The sequence below is a fragment of the Strongylocentrotus purpuratus genome, unplaced genomic scaffold (assembly GCF_000002235.5).
Source record: "Strongylocentrotus purpuratus isolate Spur 01 unplaced genomic scaffold, Spur_5.0 spur5_scaffold_2, whole genome shotgun sequence".
Classification (NCBI taxonomy): domain Eukaryota; kingdom Metazoa; phylum Echinodermata; class Echinoidea; order Camarodonta; family Strongylocentrotidae; genus Strongylocentrotus; species Strongylocentrotus purpuratus.
The window spans coordinates 27,490,202-27,506,103 of record NW_022145605.1 but is presented as its reverse complement, the minus strand read 5'-3'; the positions used below and the strand labels follow the sequence as shown (position 1 = coordinate 27,506,103).

Genomic DNA, 15,902 nt, shown 5'->3' with positions numbered 1-15,902 from the left:
GCCATGCAAGGAGGGGTCATAACATCCTTGTAGCTGTGCATTATATAATCTTCCTTGTAGATTTGAGAAACCAAGATACCATAGATCACTCCATATCAAGGGTGAAAGAGTTTTTTTTAGAATCTATGGCAGATCCAAGCTTCTCTTCAGAAGTGGGGGGGGGGGGGGCGGGCGCAAGATAATATCAATTTCTGAGCCCCCCCCCCCCCCCCCCCTAAAAAAAAAAGGGTGAACAGATAATTTTTCAGCGAAATTTATTTTGGGGGGGAGAGATACCAGCAAAAACATTTTGTTTTTGCTATCAAAAACAGATTAGAGATCCATAACTGTCGAGCTTCAATAAGGTGCAATCATTTTTGTTTCTATCAATTTGATAAAATGGATTTCATGAGGCGGATATTCAATTACATAATGCCACCAAAAGGAACTGCTACCATAGCATGTTACCATTTCTTGTTCTTGCTTTTGACTAAATGTATGTTCTCATTTATTCGAACACATCTGTGCGATTTGTAACGGTAATGCTAATTACATTTGACTCATTGGCATGGGGATCCATCATTCCAATTCCTTGTAGCAAGTACTATTTTTTTTTATTAAGTAGATTCATTGCATAGCAGATGCTAATACTAACATTCATCAAGCTATTTCAGTGGCTTTTCAGTGGCAGGGTGCCCACAAGGGTTTTAAACTTGCATCAGTTACATTCTTGAATTTTATTGGTCAGGTTTGAAAAGGTTGATATTCATTATCAACCAAACATTATTTATGATATATTATTCATAAAATGTGTTTGAGGTAATTGTTTCCAGTTCATAGTGACTGTCCCATGGACCAGTGAAGGTCTAGTGGTAGAGTCGCTGCCCGGCAAGCAGTAGATAGCAGGTTCAATTCCTGCTCCTCCCAAGATTTTTTCTGACTTGTTTTCAACTACAAGATCGAGCACGCAATCTTTATCTACTGGGTGCAAGCTAAAAAATTCTTCACAAAAAAAAAGAAATTGTTAAAAATTAACAACAGTCAACAGGGCTGATGTAATTGTTTGTTTGGTTCATCGTTGGTATGGTGTCAGGCTCATTGATGTGACCGAAGTATAGGTAATGAAAATTATCCCCCCCCCCCCCTTCCTAAGAAGAAGAATAAATTAAATATATAAGTAAATAATGACAAACAATCCTTAGATAGCAGAATTTAACATTAGATTGATGGTAAATATGTGTTACAGTATGCTTGTAATAATGTCTAAACTGATGCTAAAATGTACCCTTTCATCATTGTTCAAAAAGTTATTGTCCTTTTGGAGCCAGAAGGGATATATACTCTGTGTTAAAGTATATGAGTTACTGCCCTTCTGGCTCCGAGCGGACGATATGATCTTCAAATGATGATTCCTTGCATCGTTTTTATGTATACAAGGAGTATACAGACAGGATGAATAATGACTAACCGACCAGGGGGGGGCGTTTCACAAAGACTAAGGTCGATTTTAAGTCAGACTGAACTATGACATGCCGTTCATGCTACTGTTTGCTCTCACCATTTACTGGCATTGGGTCTCTCATGGGAAGTACACATCATGGTAACAAATCTACAGAATTTACATTTTTTTGATAATGATTATTGAAGGAAAAAATATGATCTAAAGATCATAATGGTGAGAGCAAACGGTTGCATGAACAGGCTGCCATAGTCCAACTTAAAGTCGACCTTAGTCTTTGTGAAACACCCTCAGCAAAGATTTATGCTTTCCATTCGATAGACCAGTCTTGACAGAAAAGGGAAGAGGGAAGCAAGTTTCAAGAATGTTCTTATTTTGCTGTTTTATTGTTGATTCCACAGACAGGGTATGGATCTGGTCATTATAACACAGTCTCACATGGGAGGAACTACTAAACCTTTCGTCTAGTTCTTGGATGATATCTTCAACTGGCTTCGTTCATTTCAACGGTCCTACTCATTCACACATCTATCTCTATGGACGTTTTGCTGATACACACCGTGGAGAAAGAACGGTTTATGTATACTATCAGCTGGTTAGCATAAAACCAGCATTATTTATCAATATTTGTATGAAACATTACAGTGTAAGTTTTTCTCCAAATTTTACTCCTGTTAATTTAAACTTTGAAAGGAATATGTTCATGAACTGTATCGTAAGATGTGATGGTTTTTATGTCAATCATTTTTTTTTTTAAATCTTCAAATACTTATCTTTTTTTTTTTAATTTTGCACTTTGCATGGCTCTTATATCTTTGCTATGATATGTCACAGCCGACAATCATTTTTTTTTTGGCTGATGCGTTCTTTTTTTTCTCAATGATAACATTGGTCTGAGCAATCTAAGGCAATTTAGGGTGATATTAGTGTATATATATATTATCTTGTTCAGTTTTGTTATGAATACTTGCATTTAAATATGTTTTGCTTGCTTTCTTTACACATCTGTTTTTTTTTTAAACTTATGCAGCCAATTTAGTCTGCACTCAATGCAATGAAATTATGAAAGAGAATAAGTTACGAGAAATTTCAAAGATGGAATATTTGTGAAATCGCATTGTAGCCGATCGCCCGATGCAGATGTTTGTCGGAGGTAGAGGGGTAACCAGTGTATATTAAATGTGATTATTTATTCTAAACAGAAGATGCATCTGGTTTCAGATAAGTCCGTTGTGAAACAGTAATTTTTTTTTGATATCCGGATCTCTGAAACTTGCAGCATGCATGTACGGTGTCTGTGAAGAACACATACCTCCGAGGATTGTCCTCTCTCCGTAGGTGCTTTTGGCTATTCGGGCACAAGTCACAGAAAAGAGGCTTTTGATATATGTAAGACCTTACCATACAACTCAGAAACACAATCCATTCAGGAATTCAGATTTCTAGCATTGGCTTATTATGGTGGTAATTTTCATCGGACATTTCTACTTACTTTTTGAGGATAAGAAATATGGATTGCTGTTTCTTAGCTTGTGAAGGTTGATGGTGGCCAAGGGCGGATAGTTAGGAATTGGGTAGGCAGAATATTTTTTCGAGCAACATGTGCCATTGTTGGAGAAGCTAGAGAGAGAGTAAAACAGAAAGATAAACAAACTTGGCACATTGCCTATAGCATGTGACTTGTAGTAAAGTGCATGAAATCGGAAGATTGGAGATATTTTTATTCACTTAATTGCACAATTCCATCAATATTTGTATCATCTAATTGACAATCTCAATCTATGAATTCTGTACAAGTTTTGTAATTCTCAGCAATATTTAAGGAAAAAGAGGAAAGAATTGAATTGCCAAAATTTGTTTGTGTGAATTGATTATCCTTTGCTTAGCTATGTGATTATGTGTTTTTTAATTGAGAACTATTTTTGAAACGTCGTTGTAGTCATCTCTCTCTCTCTTTCTTTCTTTCTTTCTTTGTAACACTTCTCTGAGTTCAATTTTTCACAAGGCTGTCTTTTCGAAGAATTAAAGACACAAATCAAATGCCATACACAATGAGTTGATTACAGGAGTTTGGTATATACCATACACTCCACATTCTATTTTATGCTTAGAAAAAGAGTCAGTTTATGCTTTCTACTTTCAATTTCAAAATTGAAATCATGGATTATAATGAAATTTGAGAATCTCTTGGAGTGAGCGTGGAAGAACATACATTTTCTTCTTTTTTTTGACAGTGTCTGTCTGAAATGTACTCATGAAATTAACCAAAATTTGACAGATTTTGCCTGAATCATGTACTAAAATTTCTATTACCTAGGCTGCTGTAAGAAACGTCAAATGAATCGATGGAAGAAGCTCCGGGGTGGGTTCAAAATATCACTGTACATAATGATTCTCAGGTTGGCCGGTACTCTGGTTGTATGCGATAGAAAGGAAGAAGCAGGAGACAAATTTTATCAGAATTTTGAATTTGCACTCGCGAGGTGCGAAGAAATAGCTGTAATATATCTGGCATGAATCCAAATGGGGCGAAGAATCCAAATTGGCTCTGCATCCATCCTCTGACTCCAAGGGATGTGTAACCACTGTGATGTTTCAATGATGATCGTGTATTTGATGAATGTGTATGAGAGTGTTTGGGTAAATGTGTGCATTTTGACTTGTCCTCTCTGTTTGTCCATTGTAACGATGGAGCTATATCTCTTGTTGTATGTTTTGTGTGTTTTCTTCCTTCCTCTCAACTCAGGGTTGAAAATATTTTAAAAAAAAAAAAAATACATTAACAGTGGTTTCAGCATTGATTCTGTTTTCTATGAAAGATGTTTGGAAAAAAGGTGAAATCAACTGAACGTTTTAAAAAAAATTATAAGAAATAATAAGTTTGAAATGGAATGAATGATATTGTAATGTAGACTGATTTTACGACTAAGTAGTGGAGTTGTTATGTTTCCGTGTTTAGGAGCCAAATCTTTCCACTCTGTTCTTCTGAGTTGACCTCTAGGTTCGTTAATTCCCCTTGGAAGAAAGATCCAATCTAGTTGTACTATCAACAACAACAAAAACAATATTCTAAGAAGTGCCAACGTAATTGTTAACCAAAATAGGGTCATTCATTGACCTATTTTGTTATCAACAAACATTCTAAGATTTGATTTCATTTGATTTTATTCTTTACACTCAGTCTTGTTCTTTTCACATCTTTTGTTTAGGTCATTTTTTTTGTTAGCTCGTATGTGTTGTATCATGGCTTTTTAAATTATTCTCTCATTTTTTATATATATAAATATATATATAACTCAATTACTTGTGAAGCATATAATAAGGTTCTGCTATTCATTTTATTCTTGGTTGTGTATTGACTCTCTCTTGTACATTTATCGGTAAGTTATTGTAGCTATGACACCTAGTATCGGAGGTAGAAGTAGTAAGGTAGATTAGAAGTACTTGTAATTACGTGGTTGTGGTGATCGTAGATTGTGCACTAAGTAGTAGGTATACCATGTCTAAGTCAGTGTAAGAAATTAAGTGTAGATAATCTGATAAATTTGTGATTTTGAAGTGACATAGGACTGGGGGCGTACCCCCCTTCTTCATTGTCTTTTGCTCCCTTTTCTCCCCCCTGGAAAAAAAAAGTTTATATCAAATCTCTGCTTTGTCTATATCTCTATATATGCACAGTTTCAGATATCTTAATTAGCTTGTGGAGATTGTTTATACTCTTGTCTAAGACAAGAGAAAAAGAATTATATGGCACATATGACATGGTTCCGACTGCCAGTAGTTGCCATGACAACGTAGGTTGTGTATGGCATAGATAACTTAACATGTCGATTCACAGCATGTTAGTTTGCATCACATGGAACAGAAGCACAGGACCTTGAATTATTTTATGAAAAATTTGACATGAAACTGCCACCAAGGTCATAGTTCAAAGGTCATGGATAGCAGGGCTTGTTTTGTAAGAGAACGGAAATGATTTGAGAGGAAGAAAATCTTGCAAGTCGACGTAAAATAATATGAAACGGTCAAGTTTGAAATATCCTTATTGGAAATGTTTAGAGTGCATGCGTCAAAGAATAGTGTTTTAGAGTAAGCATGGTGAGAGATAACTCTTTTATTATCTTTACTCAGATGTGTAGTATCTGTAGATTGGATATAGAAACCAAAAAATAAGAGATGATATAACAAATCTCCAGAATATTTATTTATGATAGGAAGCATTGCTGCGGTTACACAGCGGCTAACATTAGAGTGAATCTTGTAGCATGCGTGCCTTATGATAGAAAGATGGAGATTTAGCAATCAACTTTTTGATCCAAATGTCTCTGGGATGTCGAATAAGAATGGTCTTCTACATCCAAAGAAGAAACAGGATTGACAGACTGGTAGGGATTGGACTGGAAATATTGTGGAAGGAATATAGGATGGGACTGAAAGTTGGTGAAGTGTTTTTGTAGCAGTGCTGGCAGCGCAACCATATCATATGTACCTCATTATTAAGAAGAAGAAAAACCGTGGCTACCTCAATTCCGCCACTATTAATACGATGGACAACCACTGATCCACATCTACGGTGACTGTGTACACTGATTGCTTTATCAACATGCTTTTCTCAATTTGTACAAGAAGCCTGTATATGTAGCAGCTCACTAGCAAGACAACTGATTTCGTACATATTTATATTCTGCTTATCGAGCTAGCCTTCCCCTCTCAATAATGTTGGGTATATATAGCATCCATGTTTGTATATGGTCATTCATGAAACATATCCACACAATCATATACTGTGGATTATATATATCGTATTGTATGGTATACAATTGAGTCCATTTTTGGTTGTTGCTATGAGCACGGTTTGTTCACAGGGTGCCGGCTTGATATCATGTAGGGTTTTAGAAAAGCAGGCATCTTAAAAAGGAGACGATTCTTAGTTGTTTATTTTGGTAAAACTCTATTTATTTTTTATGGGAGAGGGAAGGAAGGTTCTATCAGATATTATGGGAGGTTCCTTAATAGTTTTTCTCCTTTTTTTTTTGTTTCCAAAATTGGTAGGTCTTTGTGAATCTTATTATTTGAGATGTCATAGACACGAGCTTCAAATCACGGGTATCCTTATATTTTGTACAAATATTGTGAGAAAAGCTGTAATGTAAACAGAGACATGAAACATCTTTGTGTCGCTTTTCGAACAAATGACGGGGATTTATAAAAAAGTGGAGATCACATATCTGGGAAAATATGAATGTTGTGATCTATGATGACTGGATTTTTTAATATTATGAAAATTTGAAAAAAAAATGAAATGAAATAATTTTATGTCTAATTGTACATATGGAGAAGATACCAAAAATGTATTATTGACATTTTATTCATCAGAGGGCTGGAATGTAGACTAATCATGCAGATAGGATGTAGGGAGATGCCTCCGGCAATCTAAGTAATAGACAGAAAATAGTGTAGTCCTTTAACAGAGTGAGCGGGAATATTTATGAGACCCTGAAAAAAAGTGCAACATAGACAAATTATTGAGATAGTAAAAGGTGTTCTATCTACTCCTCTCATTTTTTATTTCGTAGAGAAATTATGATTTTAAAGAAATAAACAACAACTGACCTACATTATGTTGGCTGTTATTCCTCCCAAAGAGAGGGAGGATGGTGTGATGAACTTGAATGGTCGTAGATTTAGCAAAGATTTTTAATGTACATTTTCAAACTGCAATGAATTCTTTTTGTAATGATGAACGATATTAAAGGAGTATGATACATCTCTTTGGGAAGAAGAACAGCTAGCATAATGGGGAGAATCAGCTTTCTTGTCACGTACGACCTTTTTGCAGTGAGATTCCAATTGCCAATCATGTGAACAAGTTCATATGTCCTTACAACTTGTCGTTCTTGTATAGACTTACTTGTCCATGGACCAATCACATTTGAAATTTAAGATGTTCTTTGTTTTATTTTGTTTCTTTTTCCTTGAAATGTGCTCTTTTAAGTTGACTGTCGTGTCTTGTTCTGCTAAAAACAGCACCAACTATAATATATGAGGAAGGTGTTATAATGCCCATATTTTTTATATAGGCTTGTTTTGACTATTTATTCAATTAATAGTTGTCTAGTAAGATTGCTGTGAAATGGGCGCTTCTATCGTGGCAGCCTCTCTCTATTTCGTAATTTAAAACAATTTTTGCAATATTGTGCACTAAGATTTCTACTTATTATGAACACCTACCAAATGTCCGCACTAGAATGAAATAGTAGACTATTTTCTTCTGCATATTTTAAATTTATATGAAGTATTTAGCCATTAACTTTTGTTTTTAAGTTTTTCTTTTACTCTATCTGTGGTCACTGCTTCAATTTTTTTTTTCCATTGACACGAAAGTTGTTTCTCGCTTTGTTGTTGTCCAGTTGAACTTTGTGTAGTTGTAAATGGTAGGGTGATGTTAATAATGCACTGATGAAATCACACTAAAAAATGAAATGTTAAAATATTGATAATAAATTCTGTTTGACTTCTGAAAATGAGCGTTGCCCTGTGTTTTGTGTTTTAGGTGAATGGGTCTTGTGGAAAATGGCAATTTTAAGTTGACTCTCGTGTAAATTTAGAAGGGAAAGAACCAGTGGAGTTGAAAGATATAAGAGAGATGGGGGAAGTGAGAGAGAGAGAGACAGAGACAGAAAGAATTTTTATTCGCAAAGCCTCAACATACAACAATATAAAAGACTAACAGATCAACAGGATAACCCACGAAAGCTCGAGAGCTTATTTCCGATGGGGTCCCCGACATACGTGTACAAAATTAATAAGTTAAAATCGTATTATTTACAGATAAGAAAAAAAACTTATTAAAGATAATAATGAAGATAATAATAACAACATTAAAATAATAATGATAGAAATGATAATAAGAAGACAAAGAAGAAGAAAATGAGGAGGAAGAAGGAAAATAATGATGAATATGTTGAGTTTCTAAAATGGAAGAGGGAGAGGGTGGAGGGTTGAATGAAGGCAGCTCTTCATATTAAACAGATTAAAATTTAAGAGGGAAATGGAAGGAGTAAGTTCATGAAATAAAACAAGGTAACGAAGGTGAAGATGGCTAGTGAGAAAGATGCAGAGACAAAAATAGCATTCTCTGTGGAATTAAACAGACACATTTTGAAATTGAAAGGAATATTACTTCAGAATAGAGAGAGAGAGAGCGAGAGTTGAAGACGAGAAAAAGTGGAAATGTATGGTTGATCAGAGAATCGCAGCTTAGAAGAGTTGGAAAGAAATTATATATCTTTCAGCGGCGGATACAGGGGGGGGGGGCACAGGGGGCACGTGCCCCCCCCCCCCGGCCAAAAAAATATGTTAAAATCAGCCCTAAATTCGCCCAAAATGTACTGAAAAACAGGGGCGTGCCCCCCCCCCGGCCAAATTGTTGTTTTTTTTAATTTAATTTAAAAAAAAAAATGCAAATGGCTGACCTAAAAAGGTGACCTTACCCCCCCCCCCCCCAACGGAGCAAAATGTCAAATGTCAAATTTTGTGATCCCCCCCCCCAAAAAAAAGTGTCCTCTTACCCCCCCCCCCCCCCTACAAACTATATATATATATATATATGTTCTCTTTCCCACTGTGTGCCCCCCCCCCCCGGCAAGAAATTCCTGGATCTGCCCCTGGCTTTGAAAAGTAGTACCCATTGTAACAGATAGATAGATTTTAGTAAAAACGGAAGAGAAGCAAGGGAAGGCAAACAACTGAAAACATGCATTGAAGCTATGTACCTCCCACTCACACACGCACACACACGTTCACATTTTCCACGCTTTTCTACAAGCAGCATTCATCAGGTCCAATAAATCGATGTTTCTCTGTTTTGTCCTTCATGTTTTTTTCCATATGAATATTGATGAAACGTTGCCAGTGAATACGAGTTTTATTGTGTTTTATCAAATATCAAATACATCAATATTATATTCATAAATATAACATAAATCATATAAATTATATATAAATCCTAGTACATGACATCCATGATACAAATATATACTTTTTAAATAAGTTATACCACGTTGAACGATTTGATACATCCACATATCTTTAAACTAAGGCATCTGGTGTTTTTTCTTCAAAAGAGTGATTTTGTTATTGGATGAGAGAGATACAGAATGAATATTCATTTCGAATATAATAACATACGTATTACCTCGTAAGAGTTTTACCATTCGTTTCGTTTTTATCTAAATGAAACACCACAAGCACACATGGAGTAAAAAGTATTATAAGTCGTTTCGATTTTGATTTGATTTTACTTTGTTTATTTCTGCATTTTTCCAAATACAATAACTGAATAACAAAGAACATATAAACGTAAGGTAATATGCAAACAATAGTCACTTAATGTCAAAATGTTATGTACATATAATAACGAAACTTTATATTTCTATTATAATGTATATTATTATTAATTTAAACTATTATCCGAACTATCTGTGAAAAACTGCAGGAGACCGCAATCATAAGCGATGCTTGGATAGGATGGTGGCCCCAAGATGGGATTTTAGATAGGTATATATAATTGGAAGTCAATAAACATATTATGTCCAGAGATATTTTGGCAAAATAAAAATCTTAATATATGTATCATCATGTTTTTGTTGATTTCCTGAAAGTCCTTGCGATCATGTTAAAAACAATACCATGCATGAAATTTCAAGTTTAATTTCAACTACCACATACTGGAGCATTGACCTATGCCTAGCCTCCTCGCGATTCTGTGCAGCCGCTTCTTCACATAATCATAGAACATGTAGTCGTATTTCATCCGTTCTTTTAAAATGGAGTATGTTCCCTGAGAAGGAAGCTTCTTATAGGTCGTTTTGAATTTTGTCATCGGTTGACCTAAAATAAGAAAAAACAGTGGGAAAACGAAAAGAAAGTTTTCATGATAATTACCTCATACAAAACAAATGGCAGGTCCTAAAAACCACACAAATCATGTTAAATTTGTATCCATTGAAAATTGAGTCATATCGACTTTCAAAGATACAACAAGATATCATTACAAAACCATCTTATTTTCTGATCGCAGTGGCGGATCCAGGGGGCGGGGGCCCGTCCCCTGAGAAAAACAGGTAAATACAGGTTACTGTTACCTTTATTTACCCCCCCCCCCCCGCCCCCCCCCCCCCCCCCGCTTCGTCACCGGCTGGCTGTTTCGATCGCCGCTAAATATTTCCTCACGAATTAGACCCCAACTTTGGCCCCCTCCCTGCCGCCAGCTTGATCCGCCCCTGGCTGATCGTCAACAAAACGGAGGTTTTTGCTTGTTGCTACGGCAGGCAGCCAGTGCAAACGAGTTCGTTCAATAATTATAGTTGTGATTAAGTTACAATAAAGCATCGATAGTTCTCCGTTTCGTTTTTTCTAAGGCGCACTCTATAGTTCATAACTTTTGATATGAATAAGAATCGATTTTAATTCATTTCACGCCGTCGAGGAAAAAGACTAAAATTCTTACTTTTGCTCTCGTCATATATTTTCGCTGCTCCTCCAAATGTTTCTGGTAGTAGCTTTTCAAAGACGGCCATAGAGAGATCATACTCTTCCATCACTCCGATCACTAAAAACTTGTCTACGTTGCGTTTGGCTTCTTCCAAAGCAAAGGAGGGAGATATACTGTGAAAAGAAAGGCAAGAGAAAATTATAGATTAGCATTCAGCTTCGTTATTTTCTTTATAATTAATGTTTATCCCTTGATAGCTATAATGATATAGTGTAATAATGACACAATGAAAAATTGTACAACTGTAATTACACTGGTCGGCGCTCAATTCAACAACACTTTTACTTAAACGTCAAAACGTGATGATTTTCACCACTTTATGTTTTTTGAATGATTGAATTTGATTTTTCTATGCTTTCATTCATTTTCTTTAATCATGGTGACATTGACATATTTTTCCCTGTACCGTGCACGTAGGCCTACATAAACTGTAAGAAAGTAAATTACACGCTGATTGCATATATGAATATGGAGTAGATATAAACATGATGTAGGAATATATACCTTAAAATAAAATGAATGAAATAAATTACAAGAATCATAGGCGTATGGGCGAAATGTCAGGGGGCTGGTTTCCCTTGCCCGAAGACAATGCTTCCATGATCTGTTAGAGAGCGAGCTAAGCGAGGAAGTCGAAAACAGAGACTTTAAAAAAAAAATAGGGACAGCATTATGTCAATAAATTTTGCACTTGACTATTCCCAGGTAAGAATTTCCATATATGTATGATTAGTATGAATAATGGATGGTATGAATATGAATGACGTCATCAAGACGTCACTACGATTCTAAGCGAGAGGCGATATGGCCTTCCACCAACCGAGGCCCCAACATCCAGCCATTTTCATTTAGCTATTCATAGTATGAATATTCAGAACTTGATAGAGTTTGCATGTTCGAATGTCCACATAACTGACATCAGATCGTAGTCAAATCGTAGTGGGATCGTATAGTGTGCAGTGAGCTTAACGCGAGCTGAAAGCGAGTTAGAGGTATAGATACCTGCATCCTGGGGCGTAGCCGCAGAATGATGTAATATACATATTACGGTATAAGCTGAGTGTACATTCTTCTCTTTCCTTCTCAACGCAGTCATCTAGCGTCTGCAAAAACAACAACAACAACAAACAAATATATGAACAAACAAAATACTGAAAACAATGGTATGATAATATTTTAATAAATTGAGAATAGACACCGACGGGATGGGTAGATCAACTGGGTTAATTCAAGTAACCTCTGTGGTTAGACCAAAGCAATCACGACTATAAACAGCAAGAATATATCGTTCACCTAGTCATTGAGTGATTTCAAGTACGGTGTTCGGTGTTGTAGCTGCCTGGTGTTGGTGTTCTCACAAAGCTTAGACGTTTCCTTAAATTATTAGGAAAAGAAGACGATTTAATGTACCGTTCTCGACTGTTAATCCTTGTCTGAATTCAGTTTCTCCCCCTCTCGCGCAAAGCGCGGAAGCTTTGACGTTTCATTAAATTATGAGAAAAAGCAGACGGTTGGGTGTACTGTTCTCGACTCTTAATCCTTATCTGAATTCAGTTCTTCCCCCCTCCCGCGCGGAAGTTTTGGCGTTTCATTAAATTATTAGAGAAAGTAAACGATTCGTTGAACCTTGCTCGACTCTTAATCCTTGTCTGAATTCAGATCTCCCTCTCCCGCGCGAAGCGCGGAAGCTTTGACATTTCATTAAATTATTAGAGAAAAAGACGATTCGTTGTACTGTTTTGACTCTTAATAAACCATAATTGTCTGAATTCAGTTTCCCCCTTTAGCGCGAAGCGCGGAAGCTTTGACATTTCATTAAATTATTAGGAAAGGAAGACGATTTAATGTACCGTTCTCGACTGTTAATCCTTGTCTGAATTCGGTTTCTCCCCCTACCGCGCAAAGCGCGGAAGCTTTGACGTTTCATTAAAATTTTAGAGAAAAAGCAGACGATTGGGTGTACTGTTCTCGACTCTTAATCCTTATCTGAATTCAGTTCTCCCCCGCGCGGAAGTTTTGGCGTTTCATTAAATTATTAGAGAAAAAGACGATTCATTGCAACGTTTTCGACTCTTAAAGCCCTATTTATCTGAATTCAATTTCCCCCTCTCGCGTGAAGCGCGAAAGCTTTGAAGTTTCCTTAAATTATAAGATATAGCAGACGATTTGGTGTACTGTTCTCGACTCTTAATCCTTGTCTGAATTCAGTTTCCCCCTCCTGCGCGAAGCGCGAAAAACTTAGATGTTTGATTTAATTCTTATAGAAAGAAGACGATTCGTTGCACCGTTTCGACTCTTATTAAGCCCTATTTATCTGAATTCAGTTTCCCCTCTCGAGCGAAGCGCGAAAGCTTTGACGTTTCCTCAAACTATTAGAGAAAGCAGACGATTCGTTGTACCATTTTCGACTCTTAATAAGCCCCATTTATCTTAATTCAGTTTCCCCCTCTCGCGCAAAGCGCGGAAGCTTTTGACGTTTCCTTAAATTATTAGAGAAAGCAGACGATTCGTTGTATCGTTTGCGACTCTTCTAAATGAAGTTTTCCCCTCCCGCGCGAAGCGCGGAATTTTTGGTGTTTCATCAAAATATAGAGAAGGGAAGACGATTCGTCGTACCGTTGTTGACTCTTAATCCTTGTTTGAGTTGGTTTCGCCGAAAATGTTAAACCTTTGAATTCTTTAGCTGATATTATAGGAAAGTGAAACTTCGAAAAAATACAATTATTGTAGTTGAAGTCACTCTCGAATTCGTCACAGCGGATAAGAAGTCACAGTTCGTAGGGAAAAAAACTTGTCGGTCGACCGACAAATATACATCTCACCGACTTCAAACTTCTGCATTGATATAGTACACGAGGATCGAGCAAGAATACCGACACAGCTGACCCGACACAGCAATATATTTAGTCGTGTCTTTCTTGCTCCCTCGACGAGACGACTCCACCCAACAACCCCCTCTCTCTTTTACTCCCACTCCTCCTATCTCAGGCTCTTACCTCCCCCTCTCTCCTCTCTTTCACCCCCGTTTCTTTTGTTTCCCTTTTTTTTTTTTTCTTTTTTTTCCTTTTCTTTCTTTTCTTTCTTTTCCTTTCTTTCCTTTCCTCCCTCTTTTTCCTTTTTTCTCTTTCTTTCTTCTCTTTTCTTTCTTTTCTTTTCCTTTCCTTTCTTTCCTTTCTTTTTCTTTCTTTCTTTTCTTTTCCTTTTCTTTTTTCTTTTATTTCCCTTTCTCTCTCTTTTATCCCCTCCCCCTTTTCTCTTTTTTCCCGACGGCAGCGCAATTTTACCGACAATATCCTGACACCCCCACACCCCCCCACTCTTTGGCGACGCCCCTGCTCACAACACCAAAGCCAGCTTTCAACACCGAACTTGAAATCACTCATTCCGACACATGTAGATTGTGATCACATTTAAGATGACATTTTTCTTCTTTTTTTCCAGATTTCTTTTAAATATCTGAACCCGGAACTGGAAAATATCCGGGCAACAGAGGTCAGCCCCTCCCCCTTCTCGGCACCCGGCAAAAGTTTGCCCTTACGCCCATGATAATAAAGGATGTTTACGCCGATGGTTGCCACACTAAGTTGAAATCATTCAATTCGTCCCATTTAAGCAAGACAGATTTTAATTTCATTTCATTAAAGGTAATACAAAGTTTTGGTATGGGGTCATGAATTCGTTTCAAATGAACATATTTGAAGCATATGCGATTTTTCAATATTCAATGATCGTTGTCGCGGTTGAAATCGAATCTAAAGTCATGACATTGTAAATAATAAACTATTTATGTTGTAAAGCTCCATCTCAAGACTGATATAACCTTAGCTTTAAAACAATGTTGTTGTTTTTTTACTACAATCGCCCAATTTGCTATTTCCGCTTGGAAATTGTATCTCGGAAATGCATATTCTGAGATTGTCATGGTCGCAGCTACCATGGAATGGCCTTAAGCGCTATTTGAAATATTTGAAATTTACTGGGAGCACAGGTAAATTTTTAATTATTCAATTTCTCGAAAGCAGAAGTGTTTTAGGAACTAAATTTTATAGTGCTTATAATACATCTACAGGGGCATCCAAATATATAACAATTTGAAAGAATTACTATCCATCCCAATTTTCAAAATTTCCAAAAACTTTGAATTACCTTTAAGAAAGATTCCTACTATTTACTTCGTTTGGAAGTGCCATATTTGAGTCGGCCTTGATGTTTTTCTGGAGCAATTCTTTGCTCATGTCCAGGTCCCCATGTCTTATGAAGTAGAAATGAGACTCGAATCGGTCAATGGGGTCACGGATCATGCTCATCAAGATGGGCTTCTTAGGCGAACTGATAAAGAGATTAAAGAAAGAAGAAAAAGAGGGTTTAAAAACAAAGAAAGAAAAAAACGAAATTATAATGATTTTTAAATTCATAACTTGGCGATTGCGAGCCATACATACCCCTTGACCACTCCACCGCACTCCCAACCTCTCTCTCTTTCTCTCTCTCTCTCTCTGTCTGTGTGCGTGTGTGTGTGTGTGTGTGTGTAAGTGTGTGTGCGTGTGCGGGTGTGTGTGTGTGTGTGTCTCTCTCTCTCCCTTAACCGCCCCTTTTTCTCTCTCCAACTCTCTCGCTCTCTCTCACTTTCTCTCTTTCCCTCCCTCTGTCTCTCTCTCTTTCTTTCTCTCTCTCTCCCTCACTCACATGCAAACGATCAACCCCTCCCTCTCCCTCTCCCTCTTTTTTTTCTCTCTCTCCTTCTCTCTCTCTCTCTCTCTCTCTCTCTCATTCTCTCTCTCTCCCTCTCTCGTTCTATCTTACTCTGATGCACAAGATCAGCCCCTCCTCCACTTTCTCTCTCTCTCTCTCTCTCTCTCTCTCTCTCTCCCCCCTTCCTTCTCATCCTTTGTATCTTTTTTTCTTTTC

General features: G+C 36.8%; 2 protein-coding genes and 1 long non-coding RNA gene across 8 annotated transcripts in view; 1 reads left to right on the top strand and 2 right to left on the bottom strand.

The window, feature by feature from the left end:
- Positions 1 to 7,962, top strand: part of LOC763497 (RNA-binding protein Musashi homolog Rbp6) — a 50,097-nt gene extending 42,135 nt beyond the window's left edge. For all 6 annotated transcript variants that reach the window (XM_030992128.1, XM_030992129.1, XM_030992127.1 and 3 more), the window contains one exon: positions 1,840 to 7,962. In XM_030992128.1, coding sequence (XP_030847988.1) covers positions 1,840 to 1,893 — 54 coding nt within the window. In that variant the 3' untranslated portion in view covers positions 1,894 to 7,962. The remainder of the gene's footprint in view (positions 1 to 1,839) is intronic.
- A 1,792-nt stretch (positions 7,963 to 9,754) lies between these two features.
- Positions 9,755 to 12,093, bottom strand: LOC100888409. Its single transcript, XR_971165.2, has 3 exons — positions 11,997 to 12,093; positions 10,950 to 11,107; positions 9,755 to 10,330 (listed from the first exon to the last, which is right to left on the bottom strand). It is a non-coding gene; the product is annotated as a uronyl 2-sulfotransferase (long non-coding RNA).
- Positions 12,094 to 15,142: 3,049 nt separating this feature from the next.
- Positions 15,143 to 15,902, bottom strand: part of LOC115926456 (heparan sulfate 2-O-sulfotransferase 1-like) — a 3,152-nt gene continuing 2,392 nt past the window's right edge. Inside the window, exon 4 of the mRNA XM_030991179.1 lies at positions 15,143 to 15,323. Coding sequence (XP_030847039.1) covers positions 15,143 to 15,323 — 181 coding nt within the window. The remainder of the gene's footprint in view (positions 15,324 to 15,902) is intronic.